Raw genomic sequence first — 25,390 nt, 5'->3', positions numbered from 1 at the left:
GATTTCTTGGCCAACAAAGGTCCGTCTAGTCAAAGCTATGGTTTTTCCAGTAGTCATGGATGGATGCGAGAGTTGGACTATAAAGAAAGGTGAACGCCGAAGAATTGATGCTTTTGAACTGTGGTGTTGGAGAAGACTCTTGAGAGTCCCTTGGACTGCAAGGAGATCCAACCAGTCATCCTAAAGGAAATCAGTCCTGAACATTCGTTGGAAGGACTGATGCTGACGCTGAGACTCCAATACTTTGGCCACCTGATGCGAAGAGCTGACTCTTTTGAAAAGATCCTGATGCTGGGAAAGATTGAGGGCAGGAGGAGGAGGGGACGACAGAGGATGAGATGGTTGGATGGCATTACCGACTCAATGGACATGCGTTTGGGTGAACTCCGGGAGTTCCCCATCTATTTCCCATGACGTGATGGGACTGGATGCCATGATGTTGGTTTTCTGAATGTTGAGCTTTAAGCCAACTTTTTCACTCTACTCTTTCACTTTCATCAAGAGGCTCTTTAGTTCTTCATCACTTTATGCCATAAAGGTGGTGTCATCTGCATATCTGAGGTTATTGATATTTCTCCCGGCAATCTTGATTCCAGCTTGTGTTTCCTCAAGCCCAGCGTTTCTCATGATGTACTCTGCATATAAGTTAAATAACCAGGGTGACAATATACAGCCTTGACATACTCCTTTTCCTATTTGGAACCAGTCTGTTGTTCCATGTCCACTTCTAACTGTTGCTTCCTGACCTGCATACAGGTTTCTCAAGAGGCAGGTCAGGTGGTCTGGTAGTCCCATCTTCTTCAGAATTTTCCAGTTTATTGTGTAGCATTTAGCGAAGCCCTAAATACTACTTGAAACTGTCTTAAAACTGCGGAGACAATGAGAGGAGAAAATTGGCGCCAGAGACTTTCGGCGCAGGCAGCGAGGACAGCTATGAGCAGTCGGTGGGGTCCTAGGGCAGCCGCGGAACTGCTGCTTCCTTCAGGCGAGAACAGTGGTCAGCTATGTCGGGGCGGGGAAGGGGCCTGAGGAGCGCTTCTGCGCAGGCGCTTGCCGCCTAAATCCGCCCACTGACAAGCTAAGTTCTCTTTTCGCTCTCAGTCATGGTGAGTGTGGACGTGTTTTGTATTGCTGTCTAGGTGTGTCCGTAGGGGAATGGATAGGGTAACATTTAAGCTTGGTAGTCTCTAGTGGGTTGTTTTCTTAGTGGTGGAGAATGATTTGGTTAAGACACAGGCCTTGGAAGGTATTTTGAGGGCTCATAGACAATGTGAAGTGTTACTCAGCGTTTTCTGCTGATCTCGCGGGTGCGGTTGCGGCCGGACTTCCTGCTATCCGGCGGCATTCAGGGTTCGACGACATTCTTAATCCACCCCCACCCCCTGCAAGCTGGTTAGTTCTTACCTTCCATATAGCCGTGTATATATGGCTCGAAATCTTTGGAATTGTTAATGCTATGCTCTCGTTCTAGTAAGTTTTAATGTGATATGAAGGAAATTAACTACTTCATTCTTACTGGTAATGATCTTGAACTACTTAAAGTGTAACCTCAGTCACAAAGATGAAGCTGAGAAATGTGGCGAACTAGAGCAACAGTCATCCCCCGGGGGCTTGTTGCAAATGCAGAAACTTAAGACTAAAGCCTGAAAAGAATTGTTAGCTTGGTAAATAACTATTTACGTGCATGGAAGGTACTTTGAAACCTGAGTTTTTAAGATTAATGAAATCTCACTAAAGAATTCAGTCTCACTAAAGAACTCAGCTTCAAATTATGGGACAGATAGGTTTTTATTTAATGCTTCAGCTTGCTTTCTGCCACGTGTAAACCGTAAGTTGAAAATTTTGATAGTCTGTTTTCCTTAATTTTTCAGCCGAGATGAGGATGGTAGTTTTTTGGGTCGATGATGAGCTGGCATGTATTCTGAATCTAAAGTTGATTATTACTACTTTAGCTCTAGAATTACTCTGAGACCTGAAGACTACCTGAAACTTTATGAAAGCTTTAGTTCTTTTCAGTCAGGTACTTTTAAACTTGAAAGCTTCTACATGGCAAGATGAAATAAGAGTTCATATGTATATTGAAATGTATGCTCTGGGGTCAAACATTAAAAGATAAAAATTTATGAAATCTCTTGTATGTGAAAGGGTACACCGCAGAAGGATGTTATCATTAAGTCAGATGCACCCGACACCCTGTTACTGGAGAAGCATGCAGATTATATTGCATCCTATGGCTCAAAGAAAGATGACTATGTATGTATACTTTTGTGTTGAAAAGTTTTTATTGTTTAAATGTGTCAAATCATTTGGTCAGGATGGTTTGTGTTTCTTAAAAATGGTTTCCAACTCCTGCACACCAGGGACTGATGTCTGTGGTTGAGCAGCCACGGGAGTTAACCTTGATTCTTAGAGGCTTTGGCAGACAAAGTAGATTACCTTCCTGCCCTGATATGTAAGAATTTTGAGGTAGGGAATAGATTTCTATTTTTGTAGTTGAGCTAATACTTTCAAGGTCAATGATGTGTTGGCATGTATTACCTGAGTTTGTGGTGATGTGTAATAACACTTAAGCTCTAGAATTATGCTGAGACCTTGAAAAAGTTTTACCTTGAAGAATGTTCCCAGTTTTCATCTCTGGGAACCTTAGGAAAAACTGAATTAAACAGCTTAGTTAGAAGTAAATATTTTCCCCTATAGTATAGAAAGAGCTGAATTATTTACCATATTGGGAAACATCTCGTACTAATGAATTCCCATAAATAATCTGCAGCTATGGAGTTATTAGAGCCATATAACAGTATGGGTATTTAGCTTCTGTGTTGAGTATCTTTTTAAACTGACATCAATTCAGACTGACACATTAAAGTAATTTCTATGTTTTAGGAATATTGCATGTCTGAATATTTGAGAATGAGTGGCATCTATTGGGGTCTGACCGTAATGGATCTCATGGGACAACTCCATCGCATGAATAGAGAAGAAATTCTGACGTTTATTAAGTCTTGTCAACACGAGTGTGGTGGAATAAGTGCTAGTATTGGACATGATCCTCATCTTTTGTATACTCTTAGTGCTGTTCAGGTAAATACTAATGAAAATTCAGCGGTCTTGGTAGTATATTCTCTTACCTGAGTAAGAGAATTGAAAATGGGGATCAGGAAGGTGACAAAATCTGTATCTATGTAAAAAATTATCCATATCTTTTCAAATGAGATCGGTTTCAAAACAAGGTCAATGATGTGATGGCATGTATTAGCTGAATCCAAAGTTGATGTAAATTCTAAAATGGCACTGAGACCTTGAATAGTAAAATGTTTATCTTACGTATATGTAAATTCCTGGAAGTCACTTAAGTGGAAGATTTTTTTTGACCAAGAAAAATTCTTTTGGTGTTAAGGCACTGAAATCTGGTTTATTTATTGTACAGCATGACCTACCCTATCCCAATAGATTTGTACTCTATCCCGATAGAAAACATGTAAGTCTTACCTGGTGATACAAACATTTTTTAAAGCAGGTAGTATATTCTAAAGATTGGTCACGTGGAACTTATTCAGAGAACAGTACATAGCATAATGGATTATATAAACTGCTCGAAGCCTGTGTACAATATGTGTAGAAGCCTCCTTCATTCAGCTTTTTTTGTATTGGTCATTCGTGCATGGCATTTGCTTTCTTAACATGGCCTGGCCATTTCCTCCTTTAGTTTCATCTTCTCATCTAATTTCTGGAAATGCCAAGCTTCCTGTGGTTCCCTGCTTTTACTCTGCCATTTCATGACTTTACTCTTTACTGTGGAGTTGACTTTTTAAAAATTTAAAGCGTTTTTTGGCTTTGCTCTAGCTTGTGGGATCTTAGTTCCCTGACCACAGATTGAGCCAGGGTCAAGGCAGTGAAAGCACTGAATGCTAACTGCTGAACCACCAGGGATGTCTGTCTGGAGTTAGCTTTGATTTTGATTTTTGTGAAGATTTCACAAATAAGGGTTTAAAGTCTATAAAGTTTCATAAATGAGTCTCAGTGTTAACAATGGTTAAAGACTTGTTGGTAATACCTATAATTTTCCTCCGTAATAGAACTGCATATTTGAGAAAAGTTTTCAAGGTGCATAGACAAAAGGACAACTTAGAACGTAGTTGAGAAGAACATCATTAGAATAAACTGACCAGTGGCGAGGTATCTACTTACCATGGTTTGTTTCTATTACAGATACTTACTCTCTATGATAGTATTAATGTTATTGACATAAATAAAGTTGTGGAATATGTTCAGAGTCTACAGAAAGAAGATGGTTCTTTTGCTGGAGATATTTGGGGTAATATCACTTTAATCCATGGCACCTAGAATACCAATATAAAAATGTTTTGCTTTGGTGTTTATTACAGTAATAAGCTTGGTTGCAGATTTTAAAGTATAATGAATTGGGGGTTTGCTAATAGTTTATAAGGAGATTATAAGTTTTTCATTTTTTCAGGTCCCACTAAGCAGCTGGTCTAACTGGAGTTAATGGTCTGCTGGAAGTTCCAGCATGCACTGTGCTAGTTATAGCAGCATACAGGAGTACTGGAACAGAAAGGGCAAGTCTAAAAGATAAGGTAGGTGAAACTTTTTTCCCCAGTATTTGGTGGCTTTGTAAAGTTTTTTAAAAACTTAACTGGCAAGGGAAGATAATTTTTAAAAAAACTTTACAAAATTACTGAATATTTGAGTGGAGGGAGGGAGTAGTGTTTTGCCTGATAAATCTAGATAATCTCTGCTTTAGGGCTGAATACAGTGCAGGCCGGAGAGACCAGCTGCTTCATGGGATGTGAAAATCTACCTTTATATAATAGGGTAAGTTTATTATCGCTCTTAGAAATTGACTAGTTACCTTATCTTTCTGAGTACTCTGTAAGCAGTTAGTTCACAGTACTTTTCACAAAGCCATTTTCTAGTACTTAGTTTCCTTAGAAGTAAAGTAAGTGAAGATACACTTCAGATGTAGTTTTCCTCCTGGACAGTCGAAGTACATGTTAAGCCTGAACTTTTGGAAATATAACTATGGTAGTTGTACAGAGATTTTTAACTAACATTACGTAATATGATTAGACGCCTCTGATAACACATAATGGTTTGGTTTGCTTTATTTTTAGGAGAAATTGATACAAGATTCTCTTTTTGTGCGGTGGCAACTTTGGCACTGTTGGTAAGTTTCAAATGTTGTATTGGAAATGATTAACTTTTTATGATTCTTCTGGAACTTAATAGGCATGTTTTCTGTCTACAGGGGAAGTTGGATGCTATTAATGTGGAAAAGGCAATCGAATTTGTTTTATCATGTATGAACTTTGATGGTGGATTTGGTTGCAGACCAGGTTCTGAATCCCATGCTGGGCAGGTAATTCATTAATCCAGATTAAAATGTAGTGTCAGTTTTGAAGGAATAACCCGTGTAACTGGAAAATAGCAAGTTAATTTGACTGTAGAAAATAAGAATTGCTTAATTGCTGCCTGAGGAAGGCATTTTTACAGTTGCTGACTTTGAGTCCCCTGTTGGTGAAATCCTCTGGCCCAGATAAATATAAGTAGTTTTGTAATTACCAGAAATATATTTTGATTTTTCATTAGTTCTTGTATGTGTGTGTTAGTCACTTAGTTATATCCAACTCTTTGCGACCCCATGAACTAGAGCCTCCCAGGCTCCTCTGTCCATGAAATTCTCCAGGCAAGAAGACTAGACTGGGTTGCTATTCTCTTCTCCAATTTTAAGTAAGCAGATAAAAAACATTCTGTATCTCCCTATCCAGAACACCTGTGTTAGAGAATGTTGTATATGTAAACAGTTGTCAAACAGTTTGCTTTCGGCCATGAAAAAACTGATGGTAGTCTTTCATTGCAGAGTTGGATCTTAGTAGTATGCTTCAGATTTGTTCAAATAACTATGTGATGTTTATGTTTGTGATTCTTACTGTCAGCAAATTTTTAGATAGAAAATGGAGCTTTAATAATTAAAGTAGTTTTTTTTATCAGTGTTACTGTTGAAAAACTATTATACACATGTACTTTATGTCTGTAATTTTAGATCTATTGTTGCACAGGATTCTTGGCTATTACTAGTCAGTTGCACCAAGTAAATTCTGATTTGCTCGGTTGGTGGCTTTGTGAACGACAGCTTCCATCAGGCGGACTCAATGGAAGGCCAGAGAAGGTATTGTTTCTTAAGATTAATCTTTAAATTTTATAAACTTGAGTTAGGACTGCTTTTTTTTCCTTTTGTTTTGAAATATTGCTCTTATAAATTGGTCATGAGCTTTTTTACTTGACTATAATACTGTGCAAAATTTAGTTGTACCTTCTAAAAATACTCTTGGCAAAAGTAAAACAAGCGTTGAAATGCCTGTTAATCCTGATGTCCATTTAAATCTGTGAAGAGATTGCCTGGTACTCTTTGATTTTCTTTAACATACTCTGGGCTTTAAAATGTGTTTGTATTCATAGTATAAATTCTTAAAATTTATACTTATAAAATTACTTCTGAAGGAATCCTTCAGAATTTTATTTATAAAAATCCTTCTGAAGGCCTTGTAGTTTTCACCTACATGAAACTTTCTTCTTTAAACCTATCCCAGGGACTCACAGTTGTGCATTATGCATATCTGGGAATCAAAGGCCACTATTAACAGTTGGATCTTATACAGAAATCTCCATGCTCACTTACAGATGGGAAAGGATAATGGATTTGCCAAAAGAAAGATTTCTTTTAAAAAACTGGATTACAACATTTTCGTTTAAAATCTTTATTTTTAAAGAAAAACTCAGTTCTGTTTAGTTCTCAACGTACTCTAAATTGGGTCTGTAAAGACCAGATAGTAAATATTTTTACCTTTGCCCTATGGGCTTGTTGCAACTACACTGCTGCCCGGAAGAACATTGTTGCCACAGACAATAAAAAATGAATGGGTGTGGTTGTATTCCATTAAAATTACTAATGGACAAGTATGAACTTCATAATGGTTTTCCTTTCACAATACTATTTTTTTTTTCACAATACTAATTTTAAAAATCATTTACAAATATTAAAAGCTGTTCTTCGGTTTGGGCCCTTGAGCTAAAATATGATAAAGCATAGTGATGCTTTTATTCTGGGTCGTTGTATTTTTGTGTGATTTTGCTTGCTTGTTTAAAAACCACAAGTGGTACCTAGTTAAGATCCATTGAAAAATCTGGGCAACTTTTCAATAATTAGGAAATGGGTAAGGGTGGGGATAACACTTAGAATCTAGGACAGCTTTTAGTGTTCTTGTGGATCACCCTGGGATCTAGTTGAAATTCAGTGTAAGGTGGGGTCTTCTGCATTTAAGTTATGATTTGAGGAGCAAGGGTGATTTTATTTTTTTAAACCAAGTTGTATACCTTCCTGTACAGCACTTATTGAAAATGCTACCCATGGCAGTGGAACATACATTGCCATAGTTCTTACAAGCCTTACTACCAGTTTCTTGGAAAAGGGACTGATGTAGGTATTCATTTCATGTAGAAATTAAGGTAGAGAGATGGTTATCAGTGAATACTGAAACATTTAGCAAGGTTTTTTGTGGAATCAAGAATCTGCCTGCAGTGTAGGCAGCACAGGAGACGTGGGTTCAATCGCTGGCTCAGGAAGATCCCCTAGAGGAGGAAATGGCAACCCACTCCAGTATTCTTTGCCTGAAAATTTCCGTGGACAGAGGAGCCTGGTGGGCTACAGTTCATGGGGTTGCAAAGAGTCAGACATGACTGAGCATGCCTGCATACTCATATTCTAGTTCTGTGGAATGAAGCATTTGATCTCTTTTCCAATGATTATCTTTTAATTCTAAGCAGTTTTTGAATTTCAGTGTTATAAACACTGCATTGTCAATATATCCCTTGATTCCCCTCCCACCCCAGGTATTTAGAAAATACATTTGTGGCAACTTGTGGCTTTTTTCTTCCTAGTTACCAGATGTGTGCTATTCATGGTGGGTGTTGGCTTCCCTAAAGATAATTGGAAGGCTTCATTGGATTGATAGAGAAAAACTCCGCAGTTTCATCCTAGCATGTCAAGATGAAGAAACAGGAGGATTTGCAGATAGGCCAGGAGATATGGCAAGTATATTTATAACTGTTAACGTAACAGTTAAAATTTTCAGTGTTTTGTTTTACTCTTAAGATTCTAAGGGTTCTAAATTTTTAAAACTAGAAATTGGTGGGGAACAGATAGTATTTTCAAGTGTTGCTTTGAAAGGATGCTTTTAAAATGTCATTTAAAAGTGTACTAAGGTGCTTTTCTGGTGGCTCAGATGGTAAAGAATCTGCCTGCAATGCAGGAGACCCAGGTTCAATCACAGTATTCTTGTCTGGAGAATTCCATGGACAGGAGTCTGGCAGGCCATACAATCCATGGGGTTGCAGAGATTCGAACATGACTGAGTGATTAACACACACAAAAGAGTGTATGAAAGATCTGAAACACATTTACAGTACTTATTGCTAAGAAACGAGTGTGTGTGCCAAGTCCTCTGTTTAAAAAGCGCAGTTTGAAACCATTATTTCAGAAAATTTTAGCATAATGCTTAAATACAGAGTGCAATGGGCTCCAGTATAATCATTGTTCAAAAGCAGGGTTTTAGAAGTTTTCCTTTTGTAATATTCTATAAATTCTTATTTTTTAATAGGTAGATCCTTTTCATACTCTGTTTGGAATTGCTGGATTGTCACTTTTGGGAGAAGAACAGATTAAACCTGTTAGCCCTGTTTTTTGCATGCCTGAAGAAGTACTTCGGAGAGTGAATGTTCAGCCTGAACTAGTGAGCTAGATTAGAACCCTTGATGGAGAAGTTGGTTAATATAGTTTTTATTGTGTTTTAACATTTCAGTAGTTGAAGTGCTTAACAAACTTAATGACTACCGTGTTAATATTGTACATGAATTGTGTTAATTTTAATAAATTATATAATTATACATATTGTAAATTAAGATCTTTATTTTATTTTTCTTCTGGAATGCTGTTAACTGATTTTTTTTGTTTATGCTTCAGTGTATTTGTTTTCTTGTATGTCTTCATAACAGCAAAGTTGAAATCTCTTTAGCTGATGAAGTCTTGCGTTCTGATTTTCCTGGGTACTCCCTTGATATGTTATATATAACTATAGTTAATGTAAATTAGCCTTTGTCAGTGAGAACGTTACTGATAAAGAATTGATGAACCCCATAGGAATTAAAAGATGAAACAAAAATAAATGGCTGAAATTTGGGACTATTTCATGTTTGTGGTTAATGAGTTGGGTACAGAGCGGTTTAGATAAATAAAAATTAACTAAGATGAGGATTGCAATCTGGACTACACTTTACTCACGTTTTAATATTATATGTCAGAATGCCAAGGGATTGTTGGCATTTTTTTCCTGCCCAGTAAGGAAATAACAAGCTGATACTTGCCACAGTGTTCTTGTATTAACGTGTGTTTTCACAAAGATTAGACCACACTAATCTTTATGTTCTTGGTGAGAAAGTATTTTAATGAGCATTTTTCTTGATGGAAATTGAAATTTGCTGAAGCAAGTTTGCAATAATAACCCTAAGAGTAAAGACTGTTACATGTGAATAGTGATGATTTCTCTTAACACATTGAGCAATGTCTGCTTCTATGTTATTGACATGTCTGGCATTGTTTTTTGACAGTTCACTAAGTTTGGGTTGAATTACCAGTGTTTCTGAAAGTTTGGAAGTCATTGGATGGAACACAATTTTATTTAAGTGGTATCATTGGAAGTTTTGAGTACTGCAGTCATTTCACGTGGGTGACTGCAGTGGTTTCATATTCTGTATCTGATTTCACAATTGAATGAATTCAGTAATGGACATCTAATGGTATCTAGAGTATTTTCTCAATCCTGGTTTCTCTACCATGTTGAATTACTGTGTCTGTGTTCAAGAGAATCATGGCATCTGGTCCCATCACATCATGGCAAATAGATGGGGGAACAGTGAGAGTCTATTTTTTTTGGCTCTAATATCACTGCAGATGGTGACTGCAGTCATGAAATTAAAAGACGCTTATCCTTGAAAGGAAAGCTATGACCAACCTAGACAGCATATTAAAAAGCGGAGACATTACTTTGCCAACAAAGGTCTATCTAGTCAAGAATATGGTTTTTCCAGTAGTATGTATGGATGTGAGAGTTGGACTATGAAGAAAGCTGAGCGCTGAAGAATTGATGCTTTTGAACTGTGATGTTGGAGGAGATTCTTGAGAGTCCCTTGGACTGCAAGGAGATCCAACCAGTCATCCTAAAGGAAATCAGTCCTGAATATTCATTGGAAGGACTGATGTTGAAGCTGCAACTCCAATACTTTGGCCACCTGATGCGAAGAGCTGACTCATTAGAAAGACCCTGATGCTGGGAAAGATTGAAGGCCAGAGAAGGGGACGACAGAGGATGAGATGGTTGGATGGCATCACGTACTCAATGGACATAAGTTTGAGTAAACTCTGGGAGTTGGTGATGGACAGGGAGGCCTGGCATACCGCAGTCCATGGGGTTGCCAGGAGTTGGACACGACTGAGAGAGTGGAGTGAACTGAACTGAACTGGGAAATACTAGCACAGAATGCTGTGTGATAAGGGAAATAAGGTGCAGTGGGAATAATGCGACTCCCAAGTTGTATTTCGGAGAAGGCAATGGCGACTCACTCCAGTACTCTTGCCTGGAAACTCCCATGGACGGAGGAGCCTGGTCGGCTGTAGTCCATGGGGTCGTGAAGAGCCGGACACGACTGAGCAACTTCACTTCACTTTTCACTTGCATGCATTGGAGAAGGAAATGGCAACCCACTCCAGTGTTCTTGCCTGGAGAATCCCGGGGACAGGGGAGCCTGGTGGGCTGCTGTCTATGGGGTTGCACAGGGTCGGATACCACTGAAGCGACTTAGCAGCAGCAGCAAGTTGTATTTGGAGGAAGAACTTGCAACACACTCCAGTATTATTGAAACTTCCATGGAGGGAGGACCCTGGTAGGCTACAGTCCATGGGGTCACAAATAGCATGGGGTCACGACTGAGACGGATATACGCAAGTTGGATTGATGGCCCTGAATTCCATTTAGTTGAGGGGGGGGTCTACCTCCCATTATGAAAATGTTAGTTGCTCAGTCGTGACCGACTATTGGCTCCTCTGTCCATGGGGTTTTCCAGGCAACAATACTGGAGTGGGTTGCCATTCCCTTCTCCAGGGGATCTTCTGGACCCAGGGATTGAATCCAGGTCTCCTGCATTGCAGGCGATTCTTTAGCATTTGAGCCAGAGAAGAGATTGCTGCTGCTGCTAAGTCACTTCAGTCGCGTCCGACTCTGCGACTCCATAGACGGCAGCCCACCAGGCTCCCCCGTCCCTGGGATTCTCCTTGACCAAATTCTGCAGCAGTTGACCGGAACACCCGAGAGTACATTCTCCAGTGCTGTCTTTAAGTCATTTTTACAAAGGAAGCATTTAATCACATGTGTGCTCGGTCGCTCAGTCCTGCCCAACTTTATGCGACTCCATGGACTGTGATGTATCGGGATAAAGGTGGGTGGGCTTGGTAAGCTGGGGCTCTGCGCCTGCGCACTGAGACTCTGTGCGCCGCGCTTTCGTCTTTTCCCCGCGTCGCTTTGTCCCACAGCAGAGTTGCTCTGAGCGTCTGTGAGGATGCTGCGGCCTGACATATCACCAACGTTTCCTTCTGTCCCTGCGGCTTCCCTCTGCTCACCAGAGGCTCGGTCCCAGGGTCCCGGCTACAATTTCGGACTCCAAGAGACTCCTCTGAGCTGCCCTTCAGCCCAAGCCGCCTCTGCGTCTTCCCCACCAGGCACGTCTGGAGCGGCGGGTGACAGGAGCGGCAGCAGCAGTCTACCTGGGCACCCGCCCAGCGCCCTGCCGCCTCAAGGCAAGGAGTTGTGTGAACTTCTGGATGTTCGGGGAACCGTGGTCTCTGGTTACCACAGAAGTTTCAGTTGGTGTCTGGAATTTGGGAATGGGGTGCTCTGCAAATTGAGTGGGTCTCAGTGATTTAAGGGCTGGACTCTTCCTCACGTTGGTTTTCTTACAAGGCCGTGATGGCGGATGGCTCAGTTCTGAGGCAAGCTGTATTCATATCCGGGGTAATGTGCCTCCACCCGCTCCCCTTAACAGATGAATGAATTTGTGCAGGAGTTTAGTGGTTGGAGTGGTAAACCTTGGCTCCTGAACTTAAGACGCCTAAGTCCTTCTAGGATATCTTGAAAACAGATAAGCTTTGAGAACAGACCAGATTTAACATTTTCTGTAATTGAGGTGAATAATACATTTAGTGTGAAAAATGTCCTTTAAGTAGTATTCAACTCGTTTATTTTATAGTCAGTCACTCTCCATGACAAAACCGTCACCTTTTGCCCACACAGCATTGCCAGTCACTGGTAAGGTATAACAAATGCTAAATCCAGTGGTCACTTTTAAGTTCATCTTATGTAAACTTCCCACTATGTTTATGTTCTTCACCAGTCTTGTCTTGAAATATCTTAATTTGATTTCCTTGATTCCACTCTTCCCTGTTTTTCACCTACCTTTCATAGATCTATGCTTACTTTTGTTAGTTTACAAGTTATTGGCTTGTCCTTAAAGGTTTTTTTCTAGGCTACTTCTATCTGATTGTGATTATCACCACAGTCCAGATCTCATCTTTGCCCCCAGATTCCTGTTTCAGACTGCCTTCTGAAGTTTCTAGTAAGGAACTAGTGGACATCCTTAGACTCACTATATGATTAATTGAATTCATCTCTCTGAAGCTCCTCAACCTGTCTCACTTATCTCAATCATTGGGTTTTTGTAAATCTTTAGGAGACTTAAATTATTCAAGTATTCCCTCACTCATAACATCCAAAATTAACAAGTTCTAGATTTATCTTTTAAATAAGTCTGTCCTTTTCTCTGTGCCATTACAGGCCCTTCTATGTCTGAATTATTGCCTCAAGCTCCTAATGCTTCTTTCTTCTAAGCTTCCTTACAGTGTCACTAGGGTTATATGTGGAGAAGGCAATGGCACCCCACTTCAGTACTCTTGCCTGGAAAATCCCAGGGACGGGGGAGCCTGGTGGGCTGCCGTCTATGGGGTCGCACAGAGTCGGACACAACTGAAGCAACTTAGCAGCAGCAGCAGCAGCAACAGAGTTATATGGAAAATGAAAATCTTATGTCCCATGGCACTTCAACCAGTGACTATTTGCAGGTAAAAAATTGTACTCTTTAGCAGGATATCCAGGTCCATTTGGGATATGTTTTCAGTCTTTGCAGTCTTAAATATCTCATCATTTCTTAATAATTACCCTACTTTCTAACTTAATTGACCTACTTGCACTTCCTTCAAGGCAACATACATGTTTATCAGTATAATCCCCTTCTTCATGAAATGTTCTGTCACCTATTTATTTTCAACAATAATAACATCCACTAATTAATGAGTGCTCCTCTGTTCTAGCTTCTTACTTAGCATGTTGTATCTCTGATCCTTACAGTAAATCTGTAAGATAGATTTTTCTTTTGTCCCAATTTAAGAGGGAGCCAAGACCCAAATCGATGAAATAGTTACCTTAGATGCTCAGTGCATGCTCAGTTGTGTCTGACTCTTTCCAACCCTGTGGACTGTAGCCTGCCAGGCTCCTTTGTCCATGGAATTCCCAGGCAGGAATACTGGAGTGCGTTGCCATTTCCTGCTCCAGATCTTCCTGACCCAGGGTTTGAACCTTTGTCTCCCATATCTGCATTTTAGATTCTTTACCACCTAGCCGCTGGGTAGCTGAGTTATCTTAGGAGCTGAGGATAATAATATTCTGTGCTCTCAAAGAACTTATGGTTCAGTAGGGAAGATAAACTTAAAAATCTATAAACAAACTTTTAAAAGATAATTATTTTTGAGTTATTTACAGATATTGTGCTTAGTCGCTTCAGTCGTATCTGACCCTCTGCTATCCTATGGACCATGGCCTGACAGGCTCCTCTGTCCACAGGATTCTTCAGGCAAGAATACTGGAGTGGGTTGCCATTTCCTTCTCCATACAGATATTGAGGTATTTAATAAGTAGGGGAACAAAGTAACAAAAGAAATTTTGCAGAGGAAATTCAACTTGAGGTAGTGTTGAAGGATAAGAAGATTACGTCAACTAAAGGGAAAGAGGAGAAAAAAAAACTGGAGAAGAAACTTTTCTTTCTCTCTTAGAAAAATATGTGCAAAGGCACAGGAGTATGATATAGCATGTTGTGTTTGTAAACTACAAATAATTTCATTTGGTAGAGCAGTAGGGTAATCTATTTTGTTTCTTCCCGATATAAACTTGGAGTACTTGCAGGTATTTAATCTGGGAGGCAGATAGGTTTTTTTGCCATGCCATAAACATCTCTGGCTTTGGTGATTGGAATAGATGGTAGTACTTTTTTTCCTGATATGTGGAATTTTGTAGGAGAAGCAACTTTTAGAGGGAAAAATGGTGAATTCTTCTGTGAACATGTTGAGTGTGAAGAACCTTTGGGATATCGATACATTCATATTGAGGCAATTGAATATTTGAATCTAGGGCTAAGAAAGAAGCCTGGGAGAGATATAAATTTGAGGCCAGAGGGGAGAAGGTAAAGAAAATATAGGAAAATAGAGGTGAAGGAAATTGGAGAAAAACTAGGAGAAGTAAGTTTAAGAAGGGGGTTAGAGTTTGAAAGTAACCTGAGAACAAGAAGCAGCCCCGTTTGTCTCCAGTTTCTAGTAACCATCTCCTTCCTTAGCTCCTTTAAGCCTAGGGTTAGTAATGGAACATACTTTGTCTTGATTCTACACGTTTCTTTATGATGATATTCTGTCTACTCCTTTGTAAATATTCCCTTTATCAGTTCAGCTCAGATCAGTTCAGTTGCTCGGTCTTGTCCGACTCTTTGCGACCCCATGAATCGCAGCACGCCAGGCCTCCCTGTCCATCACCAACTCCCAGAGTCTACCCAAACCCATGTCCATCGAGTCAGTGATGCCATCCAACCATCTCATCCTTTGTCGTCCCCTTCTCCTCCTTCCCCCAATCCTTCCCAGCATTAGGATCTTTTCCAATGAGTCAACTCTTTGCATGAGGTGGCCAAAGTATTGGAGTTTCAGCTTCAACATCAGTGCTTCCAATGAACACTCAGGACTGATCTCCCTTTAGAATGGACTGGCTGGATCTCCTTGCAGTCCAAGGGACTCTCAAGAGTCTTCTCCAACACCACAGTTCAAAAGCATCAATTCTTCGGCGCTCAGCTTTCTTCACAGTCCAACTCTCACATCCATACATGACCACTGGAAAAACCATAGCCTTGACTAGGCGGACCTTTGTTGGCAAAGTAATGTCTCTGCTTTTAAATATGCTATCTAAGTTGGTCATAACCTTCCTTCCAAGGAGTAAGCGTCTTTTAATTTCATGGCTGCAATCACCATCAGCAGTGATTTTGGAGCCCCCCAAAATAAAGTCAGCCACTGTTTCCACTGTTTCCCCATCTACTTCCCATGAAGTGATGGGACCAGATGCCATGATCTTAGTTTTCTGAACATTGAGCTTTAAGCCAACTTTTTCACTCTCCTCTTTCACTTTCATCAAGAGGCTCTTTAGTTCTTCTTCACTTTCTGCCATAAGGGTGGTGTCATCTGCGTATCTGAGGTTATTGATATTTCTCCCAGCAATCTTGATTCCAGCTTGCGTTTCTTCCAGCCCAGCGTTTCTCATGATGTACTCTGCATGTAAGTTAAAGAAGCAGGGTGACAATATACAGCCTTGACGTACTCCTTTTCCTATTTGGAACCAGTCTCTTGTCCCATGTCCAGTTCTAACTGTTGCTTCCTGACCTGCGTACAGGTTTCTCAAGAGACAGGTGAGATGGTCTGGTATTCCCATCTCTTTCAGAATTGTCCACAGTTTATTGTGGTCCACACAGTCAAAGGCTTTGGCATAGTCAATAAAGCAGAAATAGATGTTTTTCTGGAACTCTCTTGCTTTTTCGATGATCCAGTGGATGTTGACAATTTAATTTCTGGTTCCTCTGCCTTTTCTAAAATCAGCTTCAACATCTGGAAGTTCATGGTTCATGTATTGTTGAAGCCTGGCTGTGAGAATTTTCAGCATTACTTTACTAGCGTGTACCCTGAGGAAACCAAAATTGAAAAAGACACATGTATCCCATTGTTCATTTCCTGCACTATTTATAATAGCTAGAACATGGAAGCAACCTAGGTATCCATCAGCAGATGAATGGATAAAGAAGTTGTGGTACATATGCACAATGGAATATTGCTCAACCATAAAAAGAAATGCATTTGAGTCAGTTCTAATGAGGTAGATGAACCTAGAACCTATTATACAGAGTGAAGTAAGTCAGAAAAAGAAAGATAAATATCTATTCTAATGCATATGTACGGAATCTAGAAAAATGGTACTGAAGAATTTACAGGGCAACAATGGAGAAACAGATACAGAGAATAGACTTACAGACATGGGGAGAGGGGAATGGAGGGTGAGATATATAGAAAGAGTAACACGGAAACTTACATTAGCATATATGAAATAGATAGCCAATGGGAATTTGCTGTATGGCTCAGGAAACTCAAACAGGGGCTCTGTATAAACTTAGAGGAGTGGGATGGGGAGGGAGATGGGAGGGAGGTTCAAAAGGGAGGGGATATATGTATACCTATGGCTGATTCATGTTGAGGTTTGACAGAAAACAACAAAATTCTGTAAAGCAGTTAGCCTTCAATAAAAAAAAAATTAATTAAAAAAAAGAAGATCGTAGTTTATACCAGTAGGTAAGTAACTAAACAAGGAACTGAACCCAGGTAAGCCTAAACTTTCTTTATACCAATTGCCTGGGAGGAAGGAGTTTCAATGAAGAAGTCAACAGAGGAAAAGAGGTATAATTACTATACAAAGGTGTATTTGAAGCTTAGAAGGTAGTTTGTAATTAGCAAGAGTAATGTCAGTGAGCTTGCATAAGAAAAAGCTATGTTAGCGAGCACTTTTCGTTATATTTTAGTACGATGTTATTTATGTTAACTTTGTTATAATTTGTTATGTTAAAAATCATTATCAGGTGAAGTTTTTTAGTGATTATAGAGATTTTATACCACATTGCGTAATTCTGAACTTTAAGAACTGATATTAAATTTTTTTGAATTTAGGTTCATACTTTAGAAACAAAAGATCTTTTGCAGAAAACACATATGCATCAAATGTTATGCTTGGTACAAGCTCATCCTCTGCACAAGATAGTAATTATCCTCAAATACTAAAATCTCCATTATGTGCTGGAAATGCCCAGAGATCAGGTTATAAAAGTTGGACACCACAAATGGGATATTCAGGTAAAGTAAATAGAATATTGACTTAATTGATCTTTGAAACTTTTAAAGTTTTATAAATTATATATTAGGGTAATTAAGGTAACATGAAATTATTTGAAGCTAATATGGAAGACTGAATAATAACTATGTCAATTTAGCCATATCTGCTATTTGATGCTAGACTAATAACACTACATAGTTTGTGATATTGTTTGTTTAAAAATGCACGTCTAAGTTTTCATCATTCTGACAAAAACAAAGTACAAGAAAGAGAAAGCCCTTCCTTTTCTACATATTTACTTAAATCTAAAGTTGGTCCTGTAATACTATTGAGTGTTTTTTAATATTTAAATTTTAGTATTTATCTAGATTTAGATTTTCTTGAGGGGAAAATGGGTGAAATAGGTCTACATGTGTAAGCATCATTTAGTTAAAGGTATATGGCTCTATAATACAGGGAGCCCAATCCTGAGCTCTGTGACAACCTAGAGGGGTGGGATGGGGGTAGGGTTCGAGGGAGACTCAAGAGAGAGGGATATATGTATACTTATGGCCAATTTTAGTTGTTGTATGACAGAAACCAACACAACATTGTAAAGCAATTATCCTCCAATTAAAAATTAAAAAAAATAAAATTTAATTTTAAAAGGTATATGAATGTATAGATTCACAAAATAATGACAAATTATTTTTCTAAGTGATTCTACTAATGTATACTCTTACTGGCAATGTGTGAGAGTTCTTGTTGATCTATATCCTACACAGCATTTGCTACTGTCAAACTCCTTAACATTTAACAGTCAAGCAGTTGTAAAATTCCCTGATAGCTCAGTTGGTAAAGAATCCACCTGTAATGCAGGAGACCCCGGTTTGATTCCTGGGTCAGGAAGATCCCCTGGAGAAGGGATAGGCTGCTGCTGCTGCTGCTAAGTCGCGTCAGTCGTGTCCGACTTTGTGCGACCCCATAGACGACAGCCCACCAGGCTCCTCCGTCCCTGGGATTCTCCAGGCAAGAATACTGGAGTGGGTTGCCATTTCCTTCTCCAAGGGATAAGCTACCCACTCCAGTATTCTTGGGCTTCCCTGGTGGCTCAGATGGTAAAGAATCTGCCTGCAATGTGGGAGACCTGGGTTTGATCCCTAGATTGAGAAGACCCCCTGGAGAAGGGAAAGGCTACCCACTCCAGTATTCCGGCCTGGAGAATTCCATGGACTGTATAGTCTATGGGGTTGCAAAGAGTCGGACATGACTGAGCAGCTTTCACTTTCACCTAAGTATAGTCTGAATTAGCATTTTCCTGGTTATAAATGAGGTTGATTATTTTTCTTAAATGTATATCTTCTTTGCTGGACTATAAACTCTATGAAGACAGAGACTGTAGCAGTTAAAATCCAGTCTGAAGTAGAACTATACAATGATTTAAACAGGAAAGATTTAATATAAAGAATTATTAAACTGTGATGAAAGAATAACTATAGGATATAAGAAAACTCTATGAAGCACCCTAGGGCTGAGGGGGCTCCTAAGAGGTCACACTTGGAAGTGGCCCTCGTCTGGGTCCCATTTCCAAGGCTGGAGTACAGTTCTCTTTGGAGAATGTGAATACTGAGTAGCAATTTCAGTAGTGCCTGCAGATTTGCCAGGTCAGAGCTGGTCTGCTGTCCAGGGTGAACAGGAGACAGGTGGGGTGGGTGAACTATAGCTGGGGGCTATCTGTGTAATGGGAGTGGGCTCTGGTGTAGGTTGGAGGCCTGGAGTACACAGTCTTCCTGTTGGGAGGGTTGACATCAAGACTGTGGGAGGTAGACTTGAGTAAAGAATGAAAGAGCCAAGGGAATTAGTATGTGCAGGAGGCCTGGAGTGCAGGATATGTGTATTGAGAGGGCTGAGGGAAGGTTGTTACTATGCCATGCTGTAGCTGTGTGATCACCAGAGTACAGCACATTCTGGATGTGTAACTGGGCACATCACCACCAAATGTCCTCATATCTACACTGCTAACCCACCATACTGTAGCAGAAACTGCAGGAGAGCCTGTCATCCTGCAAGGTCCCTCCAGTGCCCTCAATTGAGAAAACTTAACATTATGCACACTTTAAGGAGAAATACTTATAGTGATTCTGTCCATTATTGCAGAACTTATATTGAAGTGTGAATTTGGAGCTGAGTGACAATAAATTGATAGCTGCCATAACTCCTTTGGCTATAGAGCTTCTGTATATGTCATTCTACACACATCTGGATTTTTTTTACAACAACAAATTGACTTTATGTTTCTTTTTTTTTTTTTTTTCTTTTGGCTTGAGTTTCCTCCATGTCTTTTTTTTTTTTTTTTTTATAAATTTATTTATTTTAGTTGGGGGCTAATTACTTTACAATATTGTAATAGTTTTTGCCATACATTGACATGAATCAGCCATGGGTTTACATGTGTTCCCCTTCCTGGACCCCCCACCCACCTCCCTCCCCATCCTATCCCTCTGGGTCATCCCATTGCCCCGGCCCTGAGCCCTTGTCTCATGCATCGAACATGGAATGGTGTTCTCTTTCACATATGATAATATACATGTTTCAATGCTATTCTCCCAGAACATCCCACCCTCACCTTCTCCCTCAGAGTCCATAAAATTGTTCTATGCATCTGTGTCTCTTATTCTGTCTCGCATATAGGGTTATTGTTACCATCTTTCAAATACCATATATATGCATTAGTATACTGTATTGTTGTTTTTCTTTCTGGCTTACTTCACTCTGTATAATGGGCTCCAGACTTTATGTTTCTACCTAACAGGATGTGTACATCTGTACTTACAAGTGAGGGGGTTCTCACTCTTTTCCAAAATGAGAAAATTCATAGTCCAAACAGTCATTGCATATTAATTATCTCAAATTCAGTCATGGTCCCACAGAATATTCTGTTACTTAAAGACTAAACCTCCATTAACTTGTGAATAAACTTTTTAAAATTGAAAAGAGAGAAAAAAATGGTTAGTTTGTACAAATAAACATGCATATAACAAAGCATAGGGATAATATCCAAAGCTACTGCAGTTTTTGTTTCTGTAATTGGTCATGATGTTATAGTTGATATATTTGATTTTCTTCTTCCACTACCCATTTTGAATTTCCCTAACTTGCAGCAGTAAGGGTGGAATGACACAGACCTTCATTCTTGAAGGGTCTGAGTCCTTAGTCATTCTGCCATTTTTGCTTGCTGTAGTTTTCCCTTAACCTTTACTATTGGAAATACTAAGACTTCCCTGGTGGCTCAGACGGTAAAGCGTCTGCCTACAATGTGGGAGACCCAGGTTCAATCCCTGGGTCAAGAAGATCCTCTGGAGAAGGAAATAGCAACCCACTCCAGTACCCTTGCCTGGAAAATCCCATGGACGGAGGAGCCTGGTAGGCTACAGTCTATGGGGTCGCAAAGAGTCGGATATGACTGAGCGACTTCACTTGCACTTTCAAGAGGTGCCTTAGCAAACGACTGGGGTTCCATTCACTTTGCCTTCTTTATGTTTAGCAGCATAATATCCCCTTGGCAATTAGGATTGACCACACTATTCATAGATAACTCCCTTTTTTTCTTATTGTTTCAGTAGCATAAATAAGGAGCCTAAAATGGACAGGTGGCAATCTTATCTTCCAGTTCAGTAGAATCATTGTTATGTTACCTGGTGGAGCCAATAACCATATGGAGACTAAGATCTCAAAACCAACAGAGCTCAACGTTGCCAGAATGGGATACAAAAATTCTTCGGGTGGGTTGGTAGGCATAATAGAGAGAGTAGCCACTCATACATTCTCACATTGATTCTTGGACCCGTGTATTCTAGTTATGAGGAATACAGCATCTATGATTCCAAGTATAAACTGCGTTCTGTAAGAGAGAATCCCATTTTTCAGGGTGTTGCCTCTCAATTGGCATTGAGTCTTCAGTAAGTTATTCTGCCTTTAGATTAAGCCAGGCATGTCTGGGTGATGGGTTATGTGGTATACACAGTTGATTCAGTGGGCTGTAGCCCGTTGATACATTTTTTTCTTTTGCTGTGAAGCGAGTTTCTTGATCAGATGCAATGCTGTGTGAAATGCCTTGATGGTGGATAAGGCATTCTGTGAGTTCATAGATGGTGACACTGACAGAGGCATTGTGGACCATTTCAAAATACAGAAAACAAATGGATTTTTAAGTGATGTTCAATTTTGATAGTAATTTTAAAAAATAAATATTTAAGCCTCAGTTCATTAAAACAGATGATAATAATAACAAAAATAACAATACATTAGAGGAATTAGTAATGGTAAAGATTCAGTACGATTGGTTTTTCTCATATACTGTTGATAGAATTAAAAGTCGGTACAATTATGAAAAGAAATTTGGCAATATATGTGACATCCTTTAAAAGTGATGGTTATCCTTTGTTCCATCCAGAAGTAATTTGACTTCTAAGGAGCCAATTTAGGGAAGTAATATGAGACCCAGAAAAAAGTTTTATGTACTATGATACTCATTTTAGTATTACTTATATCAGAGAGATAACAGTGCAATTTTTTTTTTTTTTAAGTTTAAGGGAGATGTCTTCTGAGTGTACTGGATTTCCAAGTACTGAAACTTGATATATAGTTTCCAGTGAAAAATGAAAAGATCATATTTGATTGCAGAACTTTAACTGACTTCTGTAGATCTAATATAAACTCAATTACCAACAATAACAAAGCCTTCATGGCAGATTTAGACACAGATTTTTTTTTTTAATTAGTTTATTTATATATTTTTTAACTTTACAATATTGTATTTGTTTTGCCATACATTGACATGAATCCACCATGAGTGTACATGATTTCCCCTTCCAGAACCCCCCTCCTATCTCCCTCCCCATCCCATCCCTCTGGGTCATCCCGGTGCACCAGCCCCGAGCACCCTGTATCATGCATCGAACCTGGATTGGCAGTTCGTTTCACATATGATAATTTACATGCTTCAATGCTATTCTCCCATATCCTCCCACCCTCACCCTTTCCCATAGAGTCCATAATACTGTTCTGTTTATCTGTGTCTCATTTGATGTCTTGCATACAGGGTTATCTTTACCGATTGACTGAATACCATATATATGTGTTAGTATACTGTATTGGTGTTTTTCTTTCTGGCTTACTTCACTCTGTATAATAGGCTCCAGTTTCATCCACCTCATTAGAACTGATTTGAATGTATTCTTTTTAATGGCTGAGTAATATTCCATTGTGTATATGTACCACAGCTTCCTTATCCATTCATCTGATGATGGGCATCTAGGCTGCTTCCATGTCCTGGCTATTATAAACAGTGCTGTGATGAACATTGGGGTACATGTTAGACACAGATTTTTAAATCAACTCTTAAGTCGACTACTGACTGCTGCTGCTGCTGCTAAGTCGCTTCAGTTGTGTCCAACTCTTAGCAACCCCATGGACTGTAGCCTACCAGGCTCCTCCGTCCATAGCATTTTCCAGGCAAGAGTACTGGAGTGGGGTGCCATTGCCTTCTCCGCGACTACTGACTAAGATAGCATAAATGTGTAAATAATTTTGTAAGTGTTATAATAGAAGAATAGAAAAGAAAAAAGAACTCTAGATTAGAGAGGGGAAGGAGGGAAGAAAAGGTATATTGAAAGGTTTAAAGGGAATAAAAGACAATTTTGCTTCTTTGAAAAAAATCTTAGATATGTTTAGTAGTATGACATTTTTAATCCATGAATAATGGCCTTATAATTTCATATGCTTTATAAAGCTATTCTGTATTACATTGAATTCTTATAACAACTTTGTTTAAAATGTTTGGTGTTTAAAAAGGTTAAACTACTTACCTGAATATTTATGGTCTGTGAGGCATAAATTTCAAAATCAGTAATATATGTAGTGGTTAAGAGCGCCAGGTCTGGATTCAGGCCACCTGTGTACAAATTCTACCAGTTCCATTCAAGCTTCAATCTCCTTAGAAGTAAATGGAGAAATTAATGATGTCTATCAATAGAATCAAATACAAAAAATGTCTTAATCACCCGGATAACCTCGATGGTGTGGTCACTCACCTGAAGCCAGACATCCTGGAGTGGAAGCCAAATGGGTCATAGGAGGCACTAGATAAACAAAGCTAGTGGAGGTGATGAAATTCCAGCTGAGCTATTTCAAATCCTAAAAGATGATGTTGTGAAAGTGCTGCACTGAGTATGTCAGCAAATTTAGAAAACTCAGCAGTGACCACAGGACTGGAAAAGGTCAGTTTTCATTCCAGTTCCAAAGAAGGGCAATGCCAAACAATGTTCAAATTATCATATAATCGTGCTCATTTCACGTGCTAGCAAGATAATGCTCAAAATCCTTCAAGCTAGGCTTCAGCAGTGAACCAAGAACTTCCATATGTGTAAGCTGGATTTAGAAAAGGCAGAGGAGCCAGAGATCAAATTGCCAATATCTGTTGGATCATAGAAAAAGGAAGGGAATCCAAAAAAATCTACTGCTTTATTGACTACGTGAAAGCCTTTGACTGTGTGGATCACAACGAACTGTGTGGAAAATTCTTAAAAAGATGGGAATAACAGGCCACATGACTTGCCTCCTGAAAAATCTGTATGTAGGTCAAGAAGCAACAGTTAGAACTGGACACTGGTTCAAAATTGGGAAAGGAGTATGTCAAGGCTGTATATTGTCACCCTGCTTACTTCTATCTGAGTACATCATGTGAAATGCCAGGATGGATAAATCACAAGCTGGAATCAAGACTGCCAGGAGAAATATCAACAACCTTAGATACGCAGATGATACCACTCTAATGGTTGAAAGTGAAGAGGAACTAAAGAGCCTTTAGATGAGTGTGAAAGAGGAGAGTGAGAAAAGCTGGCTTAAGACTCAGCATTTAAAAAACTAAGATCATGGCATCCAGTCCCATTACTTCATGGCAAATAGGTGGGGAAAAAGTGGAAACAGTGACAGACTTTATTTTCTTGGGCTCCAAAATCACTGCGGACGGTGACTGCAGCCACAAAATGAAAAGACCCTTGCTCCTTGGAAGAAAAGCTATGACAAACCTAGACAGCAAAGTAGAAAGCAGAGACATTGCTTTGCCAACAAAGGTCCATATAGTCAAAGCCGTGGTTTTTCCAGTGGTCATGTACAAATTTGAGAATTAGACCATAAGGAAAGGTGAGCGCCAAAGAACTGATGCTTTGAAATTGTGCTGGAGAAGACTCTTGAGAGTCCCTTGGACTGCAAGGAGATCAAACCAGTCCAACCTAAAGGAAATCAACCCTGAGTATTAAGAAGTACTGATAATGAAGCTGAAGCTCCAGTACTTTGGCCTCCTGATGTGAAGAACCAACTCATTGGAAAAGATTGATGCTGGAAAAGATTGAGGGCAAGAAAAGAAGGAAGCAACAGAGCATGAGATGGCTGGATGGCATCACTGACTCAATGGACATGAGTTTGAGGAAACTCTAGGAGATAGTGAAGGATAGGGAGGTCATGGGTTTGCAAGGAGTTGGAGATGACTTAGTGAATGAATGGCAACAATTGATGGAATCATGGTGACAAAGTTAATTCAAGTAAAGAACTTTGGACATTCTTGGCACATTAATAAAATATCCAACCTTATTCAGATATCTAGTTACTATAGTTTGTAGCTGTAGTATGATGTAGTATGTAGTATGATGTATGTATGATGTTTTATACTGTACAAAATACATTTGTGTATATTATCCCATTTGATCCTTTCAGCTACCTCTTCAGTCAGATAGGGCAGTTATTACATTGTACTTTGTGATTTTTGATTACTTATGAAATAATTTGCTCAAATTCATATAGCTTTTAAATGACAAAATAAGATAATGTTTTCTTATCCCAAATTTAGTGTTTCCTTATGATTTCACTCCAGTAAAATTCAAAATAAGACAGTATGTAATTTATTATTTCTAAATGTGAAGTTAAGTTTTTGCAAAATAGAGAATTAACATTTTTGGTCTGGATATGGAAAGATTTTATTTTGATGAGAAAAA

The 25,390-nt window shown here is 39.2% G+C and overlaps 2 protein-coding genes and 3 non-coding genes across 12 annotated transcripts in view; all 5 read left to right on the top strand.

Moving 5' to 3' along the window:
* The first annotated feature begins 1,027 nt into the window (after nucleotides 1-1,027).
* RABGGTB (Rab geranylgeranyltransferase subunit beta) lies at nucleotides 1,028-9,259 on the top strand. 2 transcript variants are annotated; one of them, XM_081490166.1, is made up of 9 exons: nucleotides 1,028-1,106; nucleotides 2,146-2,253; nucleotides 2,884-3,081; nucleotides 4,210-4,315; nucleotides 5,133-5,185; nucleotides 5,267-5,377; nucleotides 6,062-6,187; nucleotides 7,957-8,106; nucleotides 8,676-9,259. In XM_081490166.1, exons 1-9 carry the CDS (start codon nucleotides 1,104-1,106, stop codon nucleotides 8,814-8,816), a joined length of 996 nt encoding a protein of 331 aa, XP_081346292.1. In that variant the 5' UTR covers nucleotides 1,028-1,103; the 3' UTR covers nucleotides 8,817-9,259. The 2 variants fall into 2 exon arrangements, with proteins under 2 accessions (XP_081346292.1, XP_081346293.1); XM_081490167.1 differs by having other exon boundaries at nucleotides 7,957-8,110; nucleotides 8,680-9,259.
* On the top strand, nucleotides 1,897-1,975 carry LOC145508114 (small nucleolar RNA SNORD45). The gene has a single exon (XR_014055373.1). It is a non-coding gene; the product is annotated as a small nucleolar RNA SNORD45 (small nucleolar RNA).
* Nucleotides 2,512-2,594, top strand: LOC145508116 (small nucleolar RNA SNORD45). Its single transcript, XR_014055375.1, has one exon. It is a non-coding gene; the product is annotated as a small nucleolar RNA SNORD45 (small nucleolar RNA).
* Nucleotides 3,230-3,301, top strand: LOC145508115 (small nucleolar RNA SNORD45). The gene has a single exon (XR_014055374.1). It is a non-coding gene; the product is annotated as a small nucleolar RNA SNORD45 (small nucleolar RNA).
* Nucleotides 9,260-11,655: 2,396 nt separating the features above from the next.
* MSH4 (mutS homolog 4) overlaps nucleotides 11,656-25,390 on the top strand; it is an 88,204-nt gene continuing 74,469 nt past the window's right edge. For all 7 annotated transcript variants that reach the window (XR_014053590.1, XR_014053588.1, XR_014053589.1 and 4 more), the window contains exons 1-2: nucleotides 11,656-11,923; nucleotides 17,198-17,380. Coding sequence is in view for 4 of the 7 variants with exons in the window: in XM_081490163.1 (XP_081346289.1) it covers nucleotides 11,686-11,923; nucleotides 17,198-17,380 (421 nt within the window). In the remaining 3 variants the exon portion in view is untranslated. The remainder of the gene's footprint in view (nucleotides 11,924-17,197; nucleotides 17,381-25,390) is intronic.

The sequence above is a fragment of the Giraffa tippelskirchi genome, chromosome 5 (genome assembly GCF_054371585.1).
Source record: "Giraffa tippelskirchi isolate mGirTip1 chromosome 5, T2T-mGirTip1v1.2.pri, whole genome shotgun sequence".
Taxonomy (NCBI): Eukaryota; Metazoa; Chordata; class Mammalia; order Artiodactyla; family Giraffidae; genus Giraffa; species Giraffa tippelskirchi.
This window is presented reverse-complemented; position numbering and strand designations above follow the sequence as displayed.